Below are 17,336 nucleotides of genomic sequence, written 5' to 3'. Positions count from 1 at the left end.
AACCTAACCCTCCCCTGGCACAGCTCAAGACCCTGGGAAAAGAGACCAACCCCCCCTGGCTCCCCCCTCCTGTCAGGGAGTTGCAGAGAGTGAGGAGGTCTCCCCTGAGCCTCCTCTTCTCCAGGCTGAACAGCCCCAGCTCCCTCAGCCTCTCCTCACAGCACTTGTGCTCCAGTCCCTTCCCCAGCCTCGTTGCTCTCCTCTGGACCTGCTCCAGCCCCTCCATGTCCTTCCTGAGCTGAGGGCCCAGAACTGGACACAGCACTCCAGGGGTGGCCTCACCAGTGCTGAGTCCAGGGGCAGAATCACTTCCTTGGACCTGTTGGCCACCCTGTTCCTGAGCCAGGCCAGGATCCACTGGCCCTCTTGTCCCCCTGGGCACACTCTGGCTCCTGTTCAGCTCCCTGTCCATCCCCACTCCCAGCTCCCTTCCTGCCTGGCTGCTCTCCAGCCCCTCTGGCCCAGCCTGGAGCTGCCGGGGGTTGTTGTGGCCAAAGGGCAGGACCCGGCCCTTGGCCTGGTTGAACCTCATCCCCTTGGAATCAGCCCAACTCTCCAACCTGTCCAGGTCCCTCTGCAGAGCCCTCCTGCCTTCCAGCTGATCTTCCAAGAGATTTTGCCTGTTGGTTAGTCCCCAGGACCGAGCAGGAATTCCCAGTGAGGGAAATCTTTTCATCCCTTCATTTCCCCACCCTCACCTAAACACACCATTCTCCAACTATTTTTTTCCCTTTTTTTCTGCTCTCTGTTGGGTGTATTTCCAAGTCAGGCTTTGTCAGTGCAGCTCCAAGTGCTGCAGCACATCTGCCTGCTCTCCAGATTTTCAATCCTCCCTGATAGTCATCCTTTATCACTAAATATTCTGCTATCAAGACTCCACGCACTTGATCTCACTCCAGGATTTGAGAGTGCTGGTACACAGAGTTCCTTTGTATGAGAGGAGACACTTAACCTTTCCAAAGAGAAAAGCACTTTTTAATCATTACTTCTGATTTGCACATACAGAGCATGAAGCCTAAAAATCTATAAACATTCCAGGCTTTTTTTTCTTTTTTTTTTTTGTGGAGTGGTTTTTGCCTTTTCCAAGCACTGCATTTACAGGCCATTTGTTTCCATTCAAAGTTTGAAACTGTGATTTTTTTTTGGTTTGTTTTTTCCCTGCACCAGCAGAAAAGTGCTCAATCCATCATCAGAGCTGTGGAAGCGTGCTCCAAAATAAATAAATAATTCTACCCCCCCCCTCAGTTTGGATAGGATGCATGGAGGAGGGGAGAGGGGGGGGGAGAGCAATTTGTTTAATGGATTTTATTGATCCAAAGATTAAAATACTCCCAGGGTTGGATACAGCGAGACCCCGGGTTTTCCACTGGAAAAAAAAAAATCACAATCACTTACAGGGTCTTTGTGTAAATTCAGAAATTAAATGGAGCTAAATCTATGGCAGTGTCAGCTGAAAATGGGCAGGTCCTGCAGGGCTGGATGGAACACAGAGAGATTTTGTCTTGCTGAGGAGTTTTTGGGCTCTGATGGGTCTTGCTGTCTCTTGTTTTCCTCTGGGCATGTTTTTAAAAAACACGTTTCCTGTGTTTTTAACAGATTTAAAACAGTCTGTTTGAGTAAAAACCCAGGTTTCCCAGTGCAGGATTGGTGTTTTGGTCGCTGTATCTTCCCCAAAGCCTGATTTTCCCCTACTCAGGCCCTTCTGCCCAGCCCTTGGCCGGGTCTGTCCCCACGAGAGGGGAGGTGGTTCCGTGCTGGGAGCTGAGGATTCCAGGGTGCTGAGCCCATCCCAGCCTTGGGAATGGCATTGAGGAGCAGGGAAGGCACCAGCCCAGCCTGGAGCAGCATTTAAGGGCCTTTAATTTGCTGCTGTGTATCCTAAAAACACACTTGGCATCTAAACTGTCTGTTTGTGCCACGATTGTGCCAAGTAGGAGCTGATGGACTTAAGTCAGTGCCTACATCAGATAAACCCCCTTTTATAACACATCACTGCTTAAAACACCCTTCTAAGGCTTCTGCAGGTTGAACCCTTGTTCCAACCCCCCAAAAAATAGCTTGCAATCCAGTTTTCTGGGAACTGTGTCTCTTTTCAGTGTTTTATTTCTGAGTATGTGCGCCAGGATCTCCCCAAAATAAAGATCAGATATTCTGAGGAACCCAAAACCCCCTTCAGATGCTAAAATGAAGTTTAGTTTTTTTTCAAGGCAGGAGCATCCAACTGTATCTCCTGAGTTTGTTTGGAAATGGTTGAATCATGGAATCATTAAGGTTGGAAAAGACCTCCAAGAGCATCAAGTCCAACCCTCACCATGTTCCCCACTAAACCATGTCCTCAAGTGCCACATCCACGGGTTTTTTGAACACTTCCAAAGCTTTACAACCCTTTCCACGAAGGAATTTTTCCTAATATCCCATCTAAACTGCCTGTAAGGGTTGGAGGTTTGGATGATTCCCCCTTGTTTGAGAGGAGGGCTGAAAATTGCACCGTGCACGGGCATCCAAATTTAGCTGTCACATCTAATGCTGGTGGATCAGACCCTTCTGTGCTCCTTTTTTAGTCCTGGAAAATAGGGATAATTGCACCAGCACTGTGACATTTCTGGCTGAAAAGCAGCTCACACGTGTGAAATGTAGAGAAGGGTTATTATGTGTCTTGTTTACACAGGAGAGGATTCCCAAAAGAGAAGCAAAAAACCCACAGGAATACATCGCTTGGATTTCTAACCAGCTGATTTCACTCATTGCATTCCAAGTGAATATTAGGCACAAGATGAGATTCAGCAGTAAATACGCCCTGCCTGGAAAAGTTCAGAGTCCAAAGGTACCAAAGCCATTGATTTATTCCCCTTTTTTTCAGAGCTCTTTGCAGCTCCTGCCTCCTCACTTGGAGTGAGATCACACAGCCCCTTCCTCTGCCCTGCAGACAACGTGATCCTGGAAGAGACAACCTGGATAATAAATTAGAGGCAGAGCTGCATCTATCTTCTTAATGATGTTATATTCTCTGTGTGGTCATCAAAAGCTCCCACCACCTGTTCCCACCTGCTTTGTTCTTCCCTTTTTGTATCCAGCACATCCACCTTCCCCACCTCCAGCGACAATGGGTGATAAATCACACACAGAGGTTTTTTTTTTCAGTGGGCAGGTGGATCCCACCCCTGTTGCTTAATAATACACAAATAATATGATTTTAAAGTAAGTGGGTGCTGGAGGAACATCAGTGGCACTGATGTGGGATAAATTTACACAGCAGTGGAGTTAAAGCTGTGGCAGGAGCCAGGGAAATTCTGATGGTGGGTCACAATTTCCAATCAAAGGAGCAGCTGAGGGAGCTGGGGGGGCTCAGCCTGGAGCAAAGGAGGTGTCAAACCAGTTCCTTTCTACTTAATCTTACCCTTTTTTTTTTTTGTCATATTGCAAATTTTGGAGGGTGAGACTCTCTGGCAGCAGGGATGACAACTTTATATTGAAGTCAGGGGCAGCTTTATCACTTTCTCCTATTTTCTGCAGCAAAGAAAAAAAAATATTCAAGAATTATTCTTTCCAAAAACTACCATGAGATATTGGCAGTTGTTCTGCAGAGCTTGGAGCCAGCAGGGTTCAGGTAAGTCAGACTGATGGCTCCTGAATATCCTGGACCATTTTGTTGGAGAGAGTTGGAACAGATGATGAAGACATTAAGAGGAGTTTTATTGCTTTGGAGCTGTAGCCAGCACTTTACCTACACAGTTTGCATCCAAATAAATTTTTCATCTTGGGTTTATCTTCTGTAGGAGAAAGGTCTTTCAGAGATAAACCTGCAGCTCCAAAGGGCCTGCATGTTTTTTTAAACAGAGGCACTTTTAAGCTGTTAGCCAGGAAAGATGAATTTTAGATCTGTCCTTGCTGTTGCTTCCTTTCATCTGTGAAATCCAACGCTCTGGACTCCCAAAATCTGAACTGTGTAGCTGAGAATTCGTCTGCCAGGTGAGAATTTGGCTCCAATCTTTAAGGGGAAGGAAGAGGAAAGGTGTATCCATGATTCCAGTTGGTTCATGTCTCACCCAGGCACTGCTCAAACCACAACCACAGCTTGTTTGTGTGTGTAAATATATAGGAACACAGGATGGATCCTACAGCTCCAGCTGCCATAATACTCTGCAGTTCCTCCCTGCTCTACAGAGCTGCTCCTGAAGCAGATTTGTGTGATTTTGGTACGACTGGGGCAGAGAAAACACACTTTGCCTTGCTCTGCATCTCGTGCAGTTCTGTGTATCATTGTGAGCTGAGAACAAAGTGGTGTGAGCTGAGAACAAAGTGGTGTGAGCTGAGAACAAAGTGGTGTGAGCTGACAACAAAGCTGATCTCAGCTGCTGCTCCGCCAAAATGGCACAAACAGGCACTTCTTTGTGCAGAGTTAGGTGATTTCTCACAGTCCAAGGCAGCAGAGAACGTGGCCCTGTCCCCAGTGGACCATGCAAAGATTAAGCCTTGATTAGCTGTGGGACTTCCCTCCTCCAAGCAGGTTCATTACTGGCAATGAGTTCCCACTAATGGACTCCAACCCCACATCAGGAGGGGAAAATGAAACCTCTCAGTACTGCAGACAGAAATGACAGTCTCCTGTAACCTGCTTGAGGAACAAGAGGTGCTTAATTCAGCTGCAGCAGGTTATAAACAGGCCCGGGACTACGCCCCTGACAACCATTCAGGCATGAAGATATTTCAGATCAAAACCTCTGGGCCTTCTGAGACCCATGTACTGAACCAGTGATTACTGAATCCTCCAGATGTCTTTCTCACACTTTTTAATGTACCTCCTCTACTCCTCTTTCACTGAAGTAGATATGTACTTAAACAGCTAATTTACATAGTGCATTAAATATTGAAGACGTGCTCTGATGGTCTTTTATTTTCCCAGCCAAAATATCTAAGAAATGATTGTTTTACCTCCACAACACCGAAAACAGAGGATCATTTAAAGTGATCTGTTGTGCACAACCTTGCAATTAAGTGAGAGCTTAACAATTCATGTGAGAAAAAGGACTGGACCAGGCAGGTTGAGCCTGTCTTATTTATGTTTGACTGGAACAGCCAAAATCAGTGGAGCCTCCTTTTTGTTCCACAGATGTAAGCCAGAGGAACCTGCCTTGTTTCCATTCTTGTACAGTTCATTGTATTATGATCTCTCTTTTTGCATCTGATTAGTAATTCATAACCTGCTGGAGGTGGCACGGGGGAACTGGCAGGGCTGAGGCTGAATTCCAACGGGAATTAAGGAGCTCCAGCAGGAGCCCAATGTCTGCAAATCCATCTTGCAGACACCAACACCACAGAGAAGCTTTGCCCTGTTCATCCCTGGAACTCTCCAAGGCCAGGTTGGAGTAACCTGGTCTAGTAGAAGGTGTCCCTGCCCGTGGCAGGGGGTGGGAATGGATGCTCCTTAAGGTCTCTCCCAACCCATCCAGTGACTCCACAGTTCTGTCTTTCCCTGATTCATTTTTTCCAAATGAAAATCCTCTTCCCAACAGGAAAATGTCCCGAAGCCAAAACCACCGGTGGATTGGCCACAGGTTTCCTCCCCTGCTCCTCTCTTACACTGTCTCATCCCTGTTTTCCAGGTGCCTGCAGGAGCAGCCCCATTCCCTGCTCTCCGTGGGCTCCCCCAGACCTCGGGGAACAAAGGTACTTTGGGGTGCCAACGTCCTTAATTAAAATGGAAAAAGCCACTCTGGAATTGGAGCAGGATGTGGGAGGGAGGGCAGGAGGAGGGATAAATCTGTCAGGACAGTCTTGGGGCAGGGCAGGGCAGGGCTGAGCAGGAGATGTGGCTGGGGCTGGGAAGGGAGGCTAATGCAGTGTAATGAGAGGTGAACGGCGCTCGAGACACTTCCACTGCCACTGGAGACCCCTTACAAACGATTTTGCTCTTTCAGTCATTAATTTTTTATGAAGTTTAATAGGCCTGCAGCCCAGAGACCTGCCTGAGTGTTGATTAGCTTCATATTTTCTCTCATTAATGTAGAATCTGATTAGCCCCTGTTACAAGCATTTCATCTGATCTGGCAAACGGCATTGTTCTGATATTGGGAATTACAAGTTTACTTGGTTGCAGGAAATAAAGCCTTTGCCTGCTGAGAGCCTCACACCTCCCACAGCCTCTTTCAGAAGCACCTCGTGGCCAGGGGGGCTGTTTAAATTGAAATTTGGGGGTGGCACTGCTGCCTGTGCTCCTGGCTGTTCTCCTGGCTGCCTGTAGCCCAGGAGTCTGGTTTTTTTTGGCAGCTGCTCAACTTGGGGCAGTGGTGGGAGAGGTGACAAGAAGTGGTGCTGGTGGGGCTGCTACAGGGGTCAAAAACCCAAACCCACCATCCCTGCAGCCACAGATCTGCTCAGGCCAGGAGCATCTCACAGCATGGAAAATCCAGTTCTGTGAACTGGGTTAAATCTGCTATTTGAGCAAATGAAGCTAAACCTGGTCTCCTTCAGCCTTCTGACCCTAAAATTCACAGTTCCTCAGGTTTTTTGATGGGTCTGTGATAGAAATACACGAGGAGCCTGGTCTTTAAATCCCTTCAAAACTGCCAGTAAATGAAAATACAAATAGTGTCAGTGCAGACTAAATGCTTGGGGCATCTGAGGCTCCCTGGAGAATAAGCTGGGACAAGTTAAGGCTTCAGGAGCCAAAATGGTTTGTCTGCTTTGGGAGGGGCAGAGGAGGGTCCTGAGGATGCAGGTGACCCTCTGCAGCAAGCACAGCTTGTTTTGGTCATTTACTGAGTCATTGGCTTTTCCAAAGCTGTTGGGAGAGCTGCTTATTCTCAGGAAAACTCTTATTATCCCTCTTCCTGCCTTGGGGAAGGCAGGAACACTATGGCAATGCACACATATATAAATATATATATATATATATGAAAGAGATTAATCCTGGTGCACAACTTGGTGCTCCAGCCCTGCTTTTGTGCTCCCTTTGTGAAAAGTAAAGGAAGTTTTATGAATGACCTGAGCAATTCCAGCTAATGGTTGGAGCTGAAAAACACCCCTTGGTAATCCCAGGTGAATAATATCTCAGCAGACTAAAGGAGTCTTTTCCCTGTCTGACACTATTATAGATGCCATTAGTTAGCAGGGATAGTCAGGGGGTTCAGAACAGGCATTAAGTGAGATTGCTTGGGTCATTATTAATTATGCAGATTCTCCATCTTCTTCTGTCAGAACACGGGAGTTAAATAAACACAAATGGATCAAACTGCTGTGCAACAGAAACTTTATGTTAATATAGCAAAATGCACGGAGGGAGGTGGCAGTTCCATTAATCTCTGGTGGGTGGAAGGTACTCAGGGACTTCAACATTTGTTTCTGCTCCCCAGGAGTGAGGTGGGAAGGGTTATTTACAGCACCCCAGTGGTCCCAGTGTACTGGGCATGGCACACACTCCTGGGAAAGATGGTGCTTGGCCTGAAGAGCCTAATTTCCAACCTAAATGTGTCCTGATGCAATTGGAGGCCCCTTTCTCTCATCCTGCATTTGCCTCCTGCCCATTTCACGCTTTATCCCGACTTTCCCACAGAAAAATCCCATCCTGCTGCTGGTGACCTGAACTTGGAAAACACTTCCTGTTCATCTTTTTACCCTCTTGTTTTTCCCCTCTCTGATTCCCTGTGTCCTTCTGTAACAATTCCCACACCTTGGAGCACGCTACAGGTTTTTAGAGGAATATCCCAAAATAACCATATTAACAAAGCCATTTCTTGGGATGTTTTCCTAAAGGGTGCACTTAATATTTAAAGCCATTTTGGTGGGGTTTTTTTTTCCCCTCCTGAAAAGGCACTTGGTGAGAGGGACCCCCATATTCCCAGAGTTTAATGGTGGGAATCCCCTGGGAATGGCAGCCTTACATCCCAGTGCCAGGTCTGGAGCCAGGGAGTGACCCCCAGGTATTCCATCCATCACATCACCTTAAACACTAAATTGCTGCCTTTTGGGGGAAAAAAGCTGGTTCTGCACAACTTGAAATTCCCCCCTAGTTATAAGAAATCAGGAAGTCAACAATTTTCTAAAGGCTGACTGTTCATATACCAAGAAACAAAGTCCAAGGGCAGCAGCAGAGGCTTTCCAAGCAACTGCTGCTAAACAGGAAAGTGAGAAATGAGGAGAGTGGACACTATTTCCTTAAATCTCCCAGTTGCTTTCTCTGCAGCCTTATATAAGACAGCCAGCTCTGTTCTAGCCTATTTATCTCTTTCAGCTTGTGGCAACACACACTCTGCCTGTGCTGCCAAGCAAGCTGGGTGTCAAATCAGTACAGATGTGCATAATTCAAGCTGGCACAGCAACTGATGGCTTTTGCATTGGACATGTTTATTTTCTTCTTGCAAAGGCTTAAGCATGTCATTTGCTGTCACACATGCCCTTGTGAAATCTTGGCAAGAAATCAATTTGATTTTCAATGTCAAGCAGCTTCCTTTAATGTCTCTAGATAAGGTTTGTGTGTATTCTGTGCTCGGAGGAGTTATGTCTGTACCACCTGGGGTCAACAGCAGAAAGCTCTCTGTGAAATCATCCTGCACAATATTTCCAGCAAATCTCTGCAGAACTGTTGCTTCTTTTTCTGTCTCTTCCAAAATGGGCTTTCTCCCTCCCACTTTCCAAAAATACATGAAGGATGTGACATTGCATGTGGTGCCCGTGTCCTCCTGGGGTGGGGCCCCACAGGGTCCTTTTTTGTCCCTTTTTCATGGGTCAAGGTTGTGTTTTTAGCAGAATTCCTTGAGCTCAATGCTGTTTAGGGCAAGGATTGCTGGTTTGCTTCTTGAACTGGGCAGTGCTGGACCCCACTGACACTTGTTAAACTTGGAACAGCTCCACAACCTCAGTGGTCTCAAGGGTCAGGTTTTTGGGCGCTTAAGGGAGGTGAATGATCAGCCAGGACCTTTGACTTCTGAGGGATATTTGAAGTAATGAATAGTTAAGTATAGCTCATGTTTTTAGTTGCCATTAGTGCTGTGAATGCATGAAACTTGCTTTTGTGGAGTGTGTGAGTAAAATGCTGAGACAGAGCCTTGCAAAGCACCAGAACCTGTGTGTGTGAAGTGGCCAGAGCAAAAGAAAAATGGTCGAGAAAAAGAAAAATGCTCCAGCAAAAGAAAAATGCTCAAGCAAAAGCAGACACAGACAAACTATGGAGTGTAATGTTTGGATGCCTGTTCTGTTGTCCTGAAAAGTCTCTCAGAAGAGCAATTCTGTTCTCCTTCCATCCAAAATGTGCAGCAACTTGCCTTATGTCCTTCTGCTTCCTTCTGCCTTATGTTGGTGGTAGGACTCTGCTTGTTCTGTTGCTGGTGGGCAAAGTAATTCCTCTATGAATTTTTCATTCTTGAGGATTAGTGGAGAGCAAATGAAAACAGCACAGAACAAGTGCAAAATTGTCTTTGTGTGTGAGGGTGTGAATGTACCATTTTTTTCCCCCCCTGATATTATTTCACTTCACCCTTTCCTTCGACACAGTAGTTAAAAGCTGTTGCTATTTATAAATATTCTGCACATATATTCAGTGTCAGACTGCAAGGCTTGGTACAGGCTGCCCTGGGAGGCCAAGCAAGGAGGTTGCTCCGCTCCCTTGTCCGTGGTCTCTCACCAGCAGAGGCTGGAGGCAGCACAGAGAAGCTGCCTTGGAAACTGTCTTAAGCACAAGCAGATGGCACCAAAATCTGATAACACTTCATGAGTGTGAAATTCATTAACTCCCCACCCCCCTTATTCCCCAAATTAATATTTTTAAGCCAAATATTGCAGAATTTCTCCTCTAACTTTTGTCTTCAGGCGGTTTTGCCCTGGAAAGCTGCTTCTTGGGCTGAAAGCAGCCTGAAGAGTCTGCTGACTGCAAAGAGTTTTCAGAAGCACTGGCTGTCACCAGCTCTTGCAGAGAAACTCCAGATCTGTGGACTTGCCAGGTCTCGGCAAGGAGCTGGAAAGGAAGGGAGAGGAAAGGCTTTGAAGTTCAAATGTGGGACAGTTTTCCCTGGTCTGTCATTTCCTTCTGTGTTCCCAGCCCTTTCTGAGTGTTTGCCTGAGTCACATCAGAGTGTTTCACTCCTGAGCCATTTGGGTTTGACATGTGAGTGCAGAGGAAAGCTAAAGCAGAGTCTGTGCCCTGAGACTTCCAGGTCACAGAGGGGTGAGGAGGCTTTGGCTCAGCACCCCTGGAGTGCTGTGTCCAGTTCTGGGCCCTCAGCTCAGGAAGGACATGGAGGGGCTGGAGCAGGTCCAGAGGAGAGCAACGAGGCTGGGGAAGGGACTGGAGCACAATTCCCATGAGGAGAGGCTGAGGGAGCTGGGGCTGTTCAGCCTGGAGAAGAGGAGGCTCAGGGGAGACCTCCTCACTCTCTGCAACTCCCTGACAGGAGGGGGGAGCCGGGGGGGGTTGGTCTCTTTTCCCAGGCAACTCTCAGCAAGACAAGAGGGCTGGGTCTTCAGCTGTGCCAGGGGAGGTTTAGGTTGGATATTAGGAAGAATTTCTTTGCAGAGAGGGTGCTCAGCCATTGGAATGGGCTGCCCAGGGAAGTGGTGGATTCTCCATCCCTGGAGGTTTTTAAGAAGAGACTGGATGTGGCATCAGTGCCATGGGCTGGGAACCACAGCGGGGTTGGATCAAGGGTTGGACTTGATGATCTCAGAGATCCCTTCCAACCCAGCTGATTCTATGATTCCATGATTTTGGGGTTGCTGGCTGCTCACAGGAGCAGCTCAGGGCTGAGAGATCAGATCAGCAGCACAGAGCAAATGGACTCTCAGGGTTTGACCCCCCTCTGTCAGTTCTCCTCCTGGACAGGGGGTGCTGCAGGAGCTCTGGGATGGGTCTGCCAGACCCTTACCCAGAGCTGAGGGATCTCAGGGACTCAGCTAATCCCTCTCCTTGGTTTTAATGCCACAGGACTGAGTTCTGCTCCACTGAAACACCCCCAGTGCTGGGCCATCCCCCTCCTTCACCCTGCTTGAAAACACGAAGTACTTCCCTCCCAGACCTGGGGGTTTTTTTGCTGTGTGATGGAATCTCCATCCTTGGAATGTCCAAAACCACAGAGATGTGATGCCTGAGGACCTGGGTTAGTGATGACCCCAACAGTGTTGGCTTAATGCTTGGACTTGATGATCTTAGAGGTCTCTTCCCACCTAAAAAATGTATGATTCTGTGGTTCTATGATGTCCTGTCCCCCCTCCCAGGTGGCTCAAGTCCCCTGTGCCAGCCCTGATGGGCAGGGTTGGAGCCAGACTGTGCCTGTGCCCCCTGAGTGGTTGTGTTGGCTTGGTGAGAACAGTTTTTATTACCCAGAAAGTACCTTTGTGCTTCTTGCTCCCAGGAGACAGCCAGGTTATCACAACCTTGATAAGCACAGAATATTTTAAGCTGAGGGGAGTTGTATAACTAATGTAAAAAAAAAATAAAATAAAATAGAAAGGAACCAAATGTGATTTATAACACAGGAAGACTGGTGTATCCACAGGAAAACCAGCAAATTCCTTGGGATCTTAACTTAGCTTCTTTCATCTGAAAAATAAGAACAGCAAAGTGCTTTTTGCATGTTTTGATTTCCCATTGGGAGAACTAATTCCTTCCCCAGAATGTCCAGGATTCTCTTTCTTTCTACTTGTAATGCCCCAGTATTATAAATACCAACAGCAGCTCGGGAGGAATTACAAAATCTAAGAAAAACTTGCTTTCTCAGGAAGCAACAAAGTTTCCTGCACGGTTTTGTCCAAATTCTGAGGATGTTCCTTTTGTCCCTTAGAGGACAGAGAGATTCTTTCGTTGTCTGGGATGTCTCTCCATGTCTGGGTAGGTGGAAAGCTGGGAATAAAGAGGTGTTGGATCAGTTCATTCACACATGGCCCTGCCCTTGTTCCCCTGGAGCTCCAGCTGACATTAGCAGGAGTTTTGCACGGATAAGAGTGGAATAAAAAAAAAAGAGGATTTGCCTCCTGCTATTTTATTCCACACATTCAGACCTAGTCAAAGTCCACAGGAGCAGATGAGATTCTCCCACTGGCTCCAATGGCTTTGGATCTTTTCTTCAAGGGTGAATTTTTGTATTCCTGACAGGTGCAGGAAAAGCACCAGACTTTCTCTATTTGGTTGCCCTGTGAGCAACCAAACTCTCCAACAATTATATCTGTGATTCCCAGAGCATCTTATGTTTGGGTTTTGTCAGGTTGTACAATTACTGAATGTCCCAGGGTGCAGATATTATTGAGCATTAAATTGTGACAATTGCATGAGGCTTTTAAAGGGAGAAACAAAATATTGCAGGAGATCTTGGCTGTCAGTGTCCCATCAGCCATGGATTTGGCCTTTTCTGGACAGCCCTCACCTGTGCAGGGCTCTGTGGGGTTTGGTGGGTATCCTTTTGAATTAATAAGAAGGATGTTCAGCACCCAGAGATGCTCATCTGAAAAGGTCTGACTCTGGAAAATACTTATCATCTCTCTTCATGCAGAAGTTTCATTCATCTCACACCTGAAAGCTGTTCTTCAGTTACTGGGAAGGACTCACAGGAGAAATCAGACCCCAAAAATGGAGCTGAATTGGTCCAAACTCTGCAGGCAACTGGCTGTGGGGACAAAGCTGGGAAGGGAAACTGGTGGGGACATCTCAGCCCTGCTGAAATACTGGAAACACTGGGTGGAGAGGCCCTGGCACAGGCTGCCCAGAGAAACTGTGGCTGCCCCAGCCCTGGAAGTGTCCAAGGCCAGGGTGGAGCAAGCTGGGCTAGTGGAAGGTGTCCCTGCCCATGGCAGGGGGATGGAATTTGGTGATCTTTAAGATCCTTCCGACCCAAAACATTCTGTGATTCTGCCAAAACCAGAGGGGAGTGTCACAACTTCATCCCAGCAAACACTGGGAGCTAAAACAGAGCAGAATGAAGGGGCAGCTCTGGGATGCTGTGCACATCCTTATTTCCAAGGATTCTGGACTGAGCACCAGGAGGCAAACCCCATGGGCTGGCTTGGCTCTGGACAGGGCTGGTCCATGCCCTGTTCCACAAATTCTGGTTGCACACTGAATTCTAGCCCTGCACAGTGCTGTCCTTGGATGTGTGGGAAGAAAGGATGTTCAGGTGTTGACATTCCTCTCCAGCCTCGTTTGATTTCCCAATTAATTCCCAGTCAGGGTGGTAATTTATATTGCACCCTCAATGATCAGAAATATTTGGCAGATTAACATCATTTAGCTTTCATCTTCTCGAGGGAGATAAGAGAAAGGATTAAAGAGAAGGAAATTCCTTGCTAAATGCTGTTAAGAGAGTGAGCACAGAGTCTGGAGATGTGCAATCAAATGAGGGAAAACAAAGGAAAAGTTCAGGAGCCCCTTGCCACTGCCAGTGGGATTTACCCTTTATTTACTGCTGGCAGTCCATCTGTCAGCTCCCAGGCAATTCTGAGGAGGAGACTACACCTGTCAACACGTCTGGGAGGCAGAGATGGAGCAGATGTTGGAATTTGCACCACTGAAGCTCAAATTTATCATCTCTAGCACAAAACTGCTAATGGAGGTGAAAATGGTCACTCTTAACTCAGTGCTCCATCCTCTCTTTTTTTTCCCCCCCTTTTTCCTTTCTGCTTTCCTGGATGCATATTCCCTGCTCAGCTCCCTCAGAAAGGAGTAAGTCACTGCAGAAATTTAATTTCCCCAGTATTCAATCAAAGCAGAATAATGTGTTTAATATCTGGGTGGCATCGGGGAGGTGGAAGATTCATGAACTCAAGAGGAGGCGAGGGGAGAAGATGCATTAACAGCAGTGCCTTGGATCACTGCAGTATAAATTCAGCCTCACACCCATGAAATACATGAGGAGGAGCTGCAACACAAATCAGCAAAGAGCAAGGAAGTCCCAAGTCAGAGGAAGAACAATATCATGTGCTGTTACGTTATTGCCCCTATATATTCTGGGATGTCTTATTAATGGCAAATAAAATGCAAGGGCGAGGAAATATGGGGCTGAAATTAAGGATATTGAGGTTTAATCTCAGAAATGGCTTCTGAGCAGTGGTGGCTCTTGAGCTGCATGGTGCTGTCCCATGAGGAGAGGTCAGGCTCCTGCAGAGCAGATGGAGCTGAGGGCTGGGAAAGGGACCATGGGGAGCAATCCTGCTCAGGGCTGAGGGATCAGCTCATCCCCCTGCTTCCCACTGGATCAGCACATTCCAGCTCCAAGGCACTGAACACGTTAGCTGGCTAATCCTTAACATTTCCTGAGGCACTCAAGGCCAGGTTGGACAGGGCTTGGAGCAACCTGGGCTAGTGGAAGGTGTCCCTGCCCGTGGCAGGGGGTGGAATGAGATGAGCTTTAAGGTCCCTTCCAACCCAAGCCAGTCTGTGACTCCATAATTCATTTTGTGGCACAATAAATAAGTGTCATTGTCCCCACCCTGCTGAGTCAGGCTGGTCTGTGAGCACCCAGCCCAGCCCAGCCCAGCTCCCTGTGCCCCTCTGGCTCCCACATTTGGAGCCTGGGCTGGTGTTTGTGCAGAGGAAAGTTTGCACAGGAGCTGTCAGAGCCCAGAATTGGATGTGAAACTGTGCTCACTTTACACTCCCCTGCCCCCAATTGCTCCCAAAGGGACTCGAGCAGAGTGTTTTAATGCCAGAAGTAACTGGGATTTGCAGGAACTCTTTGGGAATCCATAACATTTAAGAGCAGTTGTCAATGGAATTGAGTGCAGCCATTGGATAACAGCCGGAAAAACTGCCAGCAAAGCCCAGGAATTTGGGGGTTGTTATAAAACAGCAGCTATTGATCCAGGAGCAGCAGTCACTCCATGGGCACTATTCCTATTGCATCCAGTGACTGATGGAGTTTTAATCACTTTGTCTGATAGTGTCTGGTGCAAGAGGACTTGTATTCCCAGCTTTACTCTTCCATATGGATTTCAGAGCCCTGACTAAGAGTCTCAGGCTAAACCTGAGTGGGGACCAGCAACCCACTGTCTGCTTTTAGGTACAGGCACCCCACACATCCCTCTCCTAAGCTGAGTAGAAGGTGTGAGGATATATATTGATATTTAAAGTAGAATACTTTTCCTGTCAGACAAAAATGTGTATTTATGTGTGAGTGTTCCTTTAATGGGGACATTTTCAAGAATTATTATGAATTTCAGATTGTGGGCAGGTTTGGTGCATTTAAAAGCCATCTATCACTGGGAGCAGATTCAATAGTCATCATTTTAAACTGGCTTTCACAATTCCATTTTTACGGCATCAAATGATGTGCTCAATAGTAAAATTATTTTTATCAGTTTTAATCTGTCATTTCCAGACAGTTACTGATTTGCCATATCAATAAGATCAGCATCATTGAAATTAACTGAGATTTACATTTCTAACTTAATTAGGAGCTTGCTCGATTTTATTCGAAGCCTCAGTTAACAAGTAAATAACTTTGGAAGGCACATCCCTCAGTGATGGTGCCACAGCACTGGTTTGCTTCAGCATCTGAGCTCAAGAAATCAAAGGGCTTTAAGGAAAAAATTCTCCCCTGGGAGGGTGGGGAGGCCCTGGCACAGGTTGCCCAGAGAAGCTGTAGCTGCCCCATCCCTGGAAATGTTCCAGGCCCGGTTGGACAGGGCTTGGAGCAACCTGGGCTAGTGGGAGGTGTCCCTGCCCATGGCAGGGGTGGAACTGGGTGAGATTTAAGGTCCCTCCCAACCCAAACCCTGCTGGGACTCAGTGATGCTCTGCAGGGGATGCTCTGATGTTCCCCTCAGGGGCCAGGGGGGATTGCAGCCCCCCCCAGTGAAGTTGCTGCTGCTGAGCCCAGAAAAGGCTAAATCACAGATTTGCTTTGTCAGTTCCTTAAATACTTCTCAGCATTTTACCCCAAATCTTTTTCCCTCTGGGTCAAAGCAGGGCTGTTCCCACTGTTGGCACATTCAGGATTTTAGCAAATACAGCGTGAGCCAGGTCCTGATTGTGTGTGAATTCTTAACATCTGCTCTGGGACCCACCTGCTGCAGCCTCCTCCTCCTCTGCCATATGGAAAAGCTGCACTGACATGTCCCTGTTCATTGAAATAAATCTCATTTTCTTCAGCAGTGAGAGGATAGAGAGATGGCCATTGTCTCTTTGTCTCAAAGACAAGGAAGAACAGTAGAAACCCTTTCTAATTTTTGTTTTAACTAGCAATCATTCCCTCATCACTATTCCATCAGTAAAACCATGAGGAGCCCTTGCCCTCTACCTTGAACTGCTCCTGGTTCTGTTGGTTTGTGCTGGTGTGAGAGGTGAACAGTCTTTTATCTGAAAATTAATCTGCACCAGGAGCTGCAGAGTTTGATGCTGACCAAGAGATGATTCCCTCCAGGGCAGAGCTCTCAGCTCCACAGGAGAAAAGGCTGAGGGGTCCCAGGCTCAACAAAATCCAAGGGGGTCCAAGGTGAGGGGGCACAGAGCTGGATGAGCTCAGTGTAGGGCCTGAAATAACATCTCAATTAACTCAAAGGCACAACTTCTGATCGTTTTAATAGGACAGGCTTTTACTCTGCCATAAATTTCCCTCCTCAGCCCATATGGATCTTTATGATCCCTCCTCCCAAATCTGCAAGGAAAAGCCACAGTGGCAGCATCGTTGCCACCCTGCAAAGCCCCATCTGCCTCCTGCTCCTGGGGCTGGGCTTCTGTGCCAGGGCTGGAATTCCTCCATCCCCAGAGCTCATGCACAACTGCCCCTCCCAGGGAGCTGTAGCCTGGCCTTGGCCACAAAACAAAAAAGATGAAGAAAGCAAAGCCCCAAATGTCGTGTTTGACTGGTGAGCATTGACACTGGAGCGCCGTGTGTGCAAGGGAATTATCTCATTTAACCACCTAAAAGGCTGTGCTGGTTCTTGGGCTGTGCTGGGAAAAGGAGAGTGAGAATGATGATTGGAAAAGACAACCACAACAAGTGAGCTGTGGCTGGAGCTTGCTTCTTGATTGGAAGTATTTAGAAGGTGATGCTGGAACATGAAAATCAATTAAGTCAAGAAGAAATCACGTTCTTCACCTCCTTCCATGTTTCCTGGCATCCTGGTAGGCTCAACATCTGGGTGTCCTCAAGACATTTGATGCATTTCATTCATCAGACATGACATTTGCATAATGTGAGCATCACACTTTATGCAGATGCACCCTTGAATATTTCGCAGATTGTGATTGCTATTTAAACTTCCCATAAATAAAAACCCCACGGGGACTTGCCCACTTCTGAATGTGGGAAAATGCAAGGTCCAAAGTGACTCGTTACTTGCACTGGCACACTATAAATTCCCTTCCTATCACGAGTAAACACGGCGTCTTTCATTTGATTTTCTTTCTACAGCCA

The 17,336-nt window shown here is 47.2% G+C and overlaps 1 protein-coding gene across 1 annotated transcript in view; it reads right to left on the bottom strand.

The window, feature by feature from the left end:
- Positions 1-586, bottom strand: part of LOC127480469 (uncharacterized) — a 119,685-nt gene extending 119,099 nt beyond the window's left edge. The window contains exon 1 of the mRNA XM_051808664.1: positions 209-586. Coding sequence (XP_051664624.1) covers positions 209-532 — 324 coding nt within the window. The 5' untranslated portion in view covers positions 533-586. The remainder of the gene's footprint in view (positions 1-208) is intronic.
- Positions 587-17,336: the final 16,750 nt, after the last annotated feature.

The sequence above is a fragment of the Manacus candei genome, unplaced genomic scaffold (genome assembly GCF_025592945.1).
Source record: "Manacus candei isolate 608988 ecotype Guabito, Panama unplaced genomic scaffold, ASM2559294v1 h1tg000073l, whole genome shotgun sequence".
NCBI classification, from domain to species: Eukaryota; Metazoa; Chordata; class Aves; order Passeriformes; family Pipridae; genus Manacus; species Manacus candei.
This window is presented reverse-complemented; position numbering and strand designations above follow the sequence as displayed.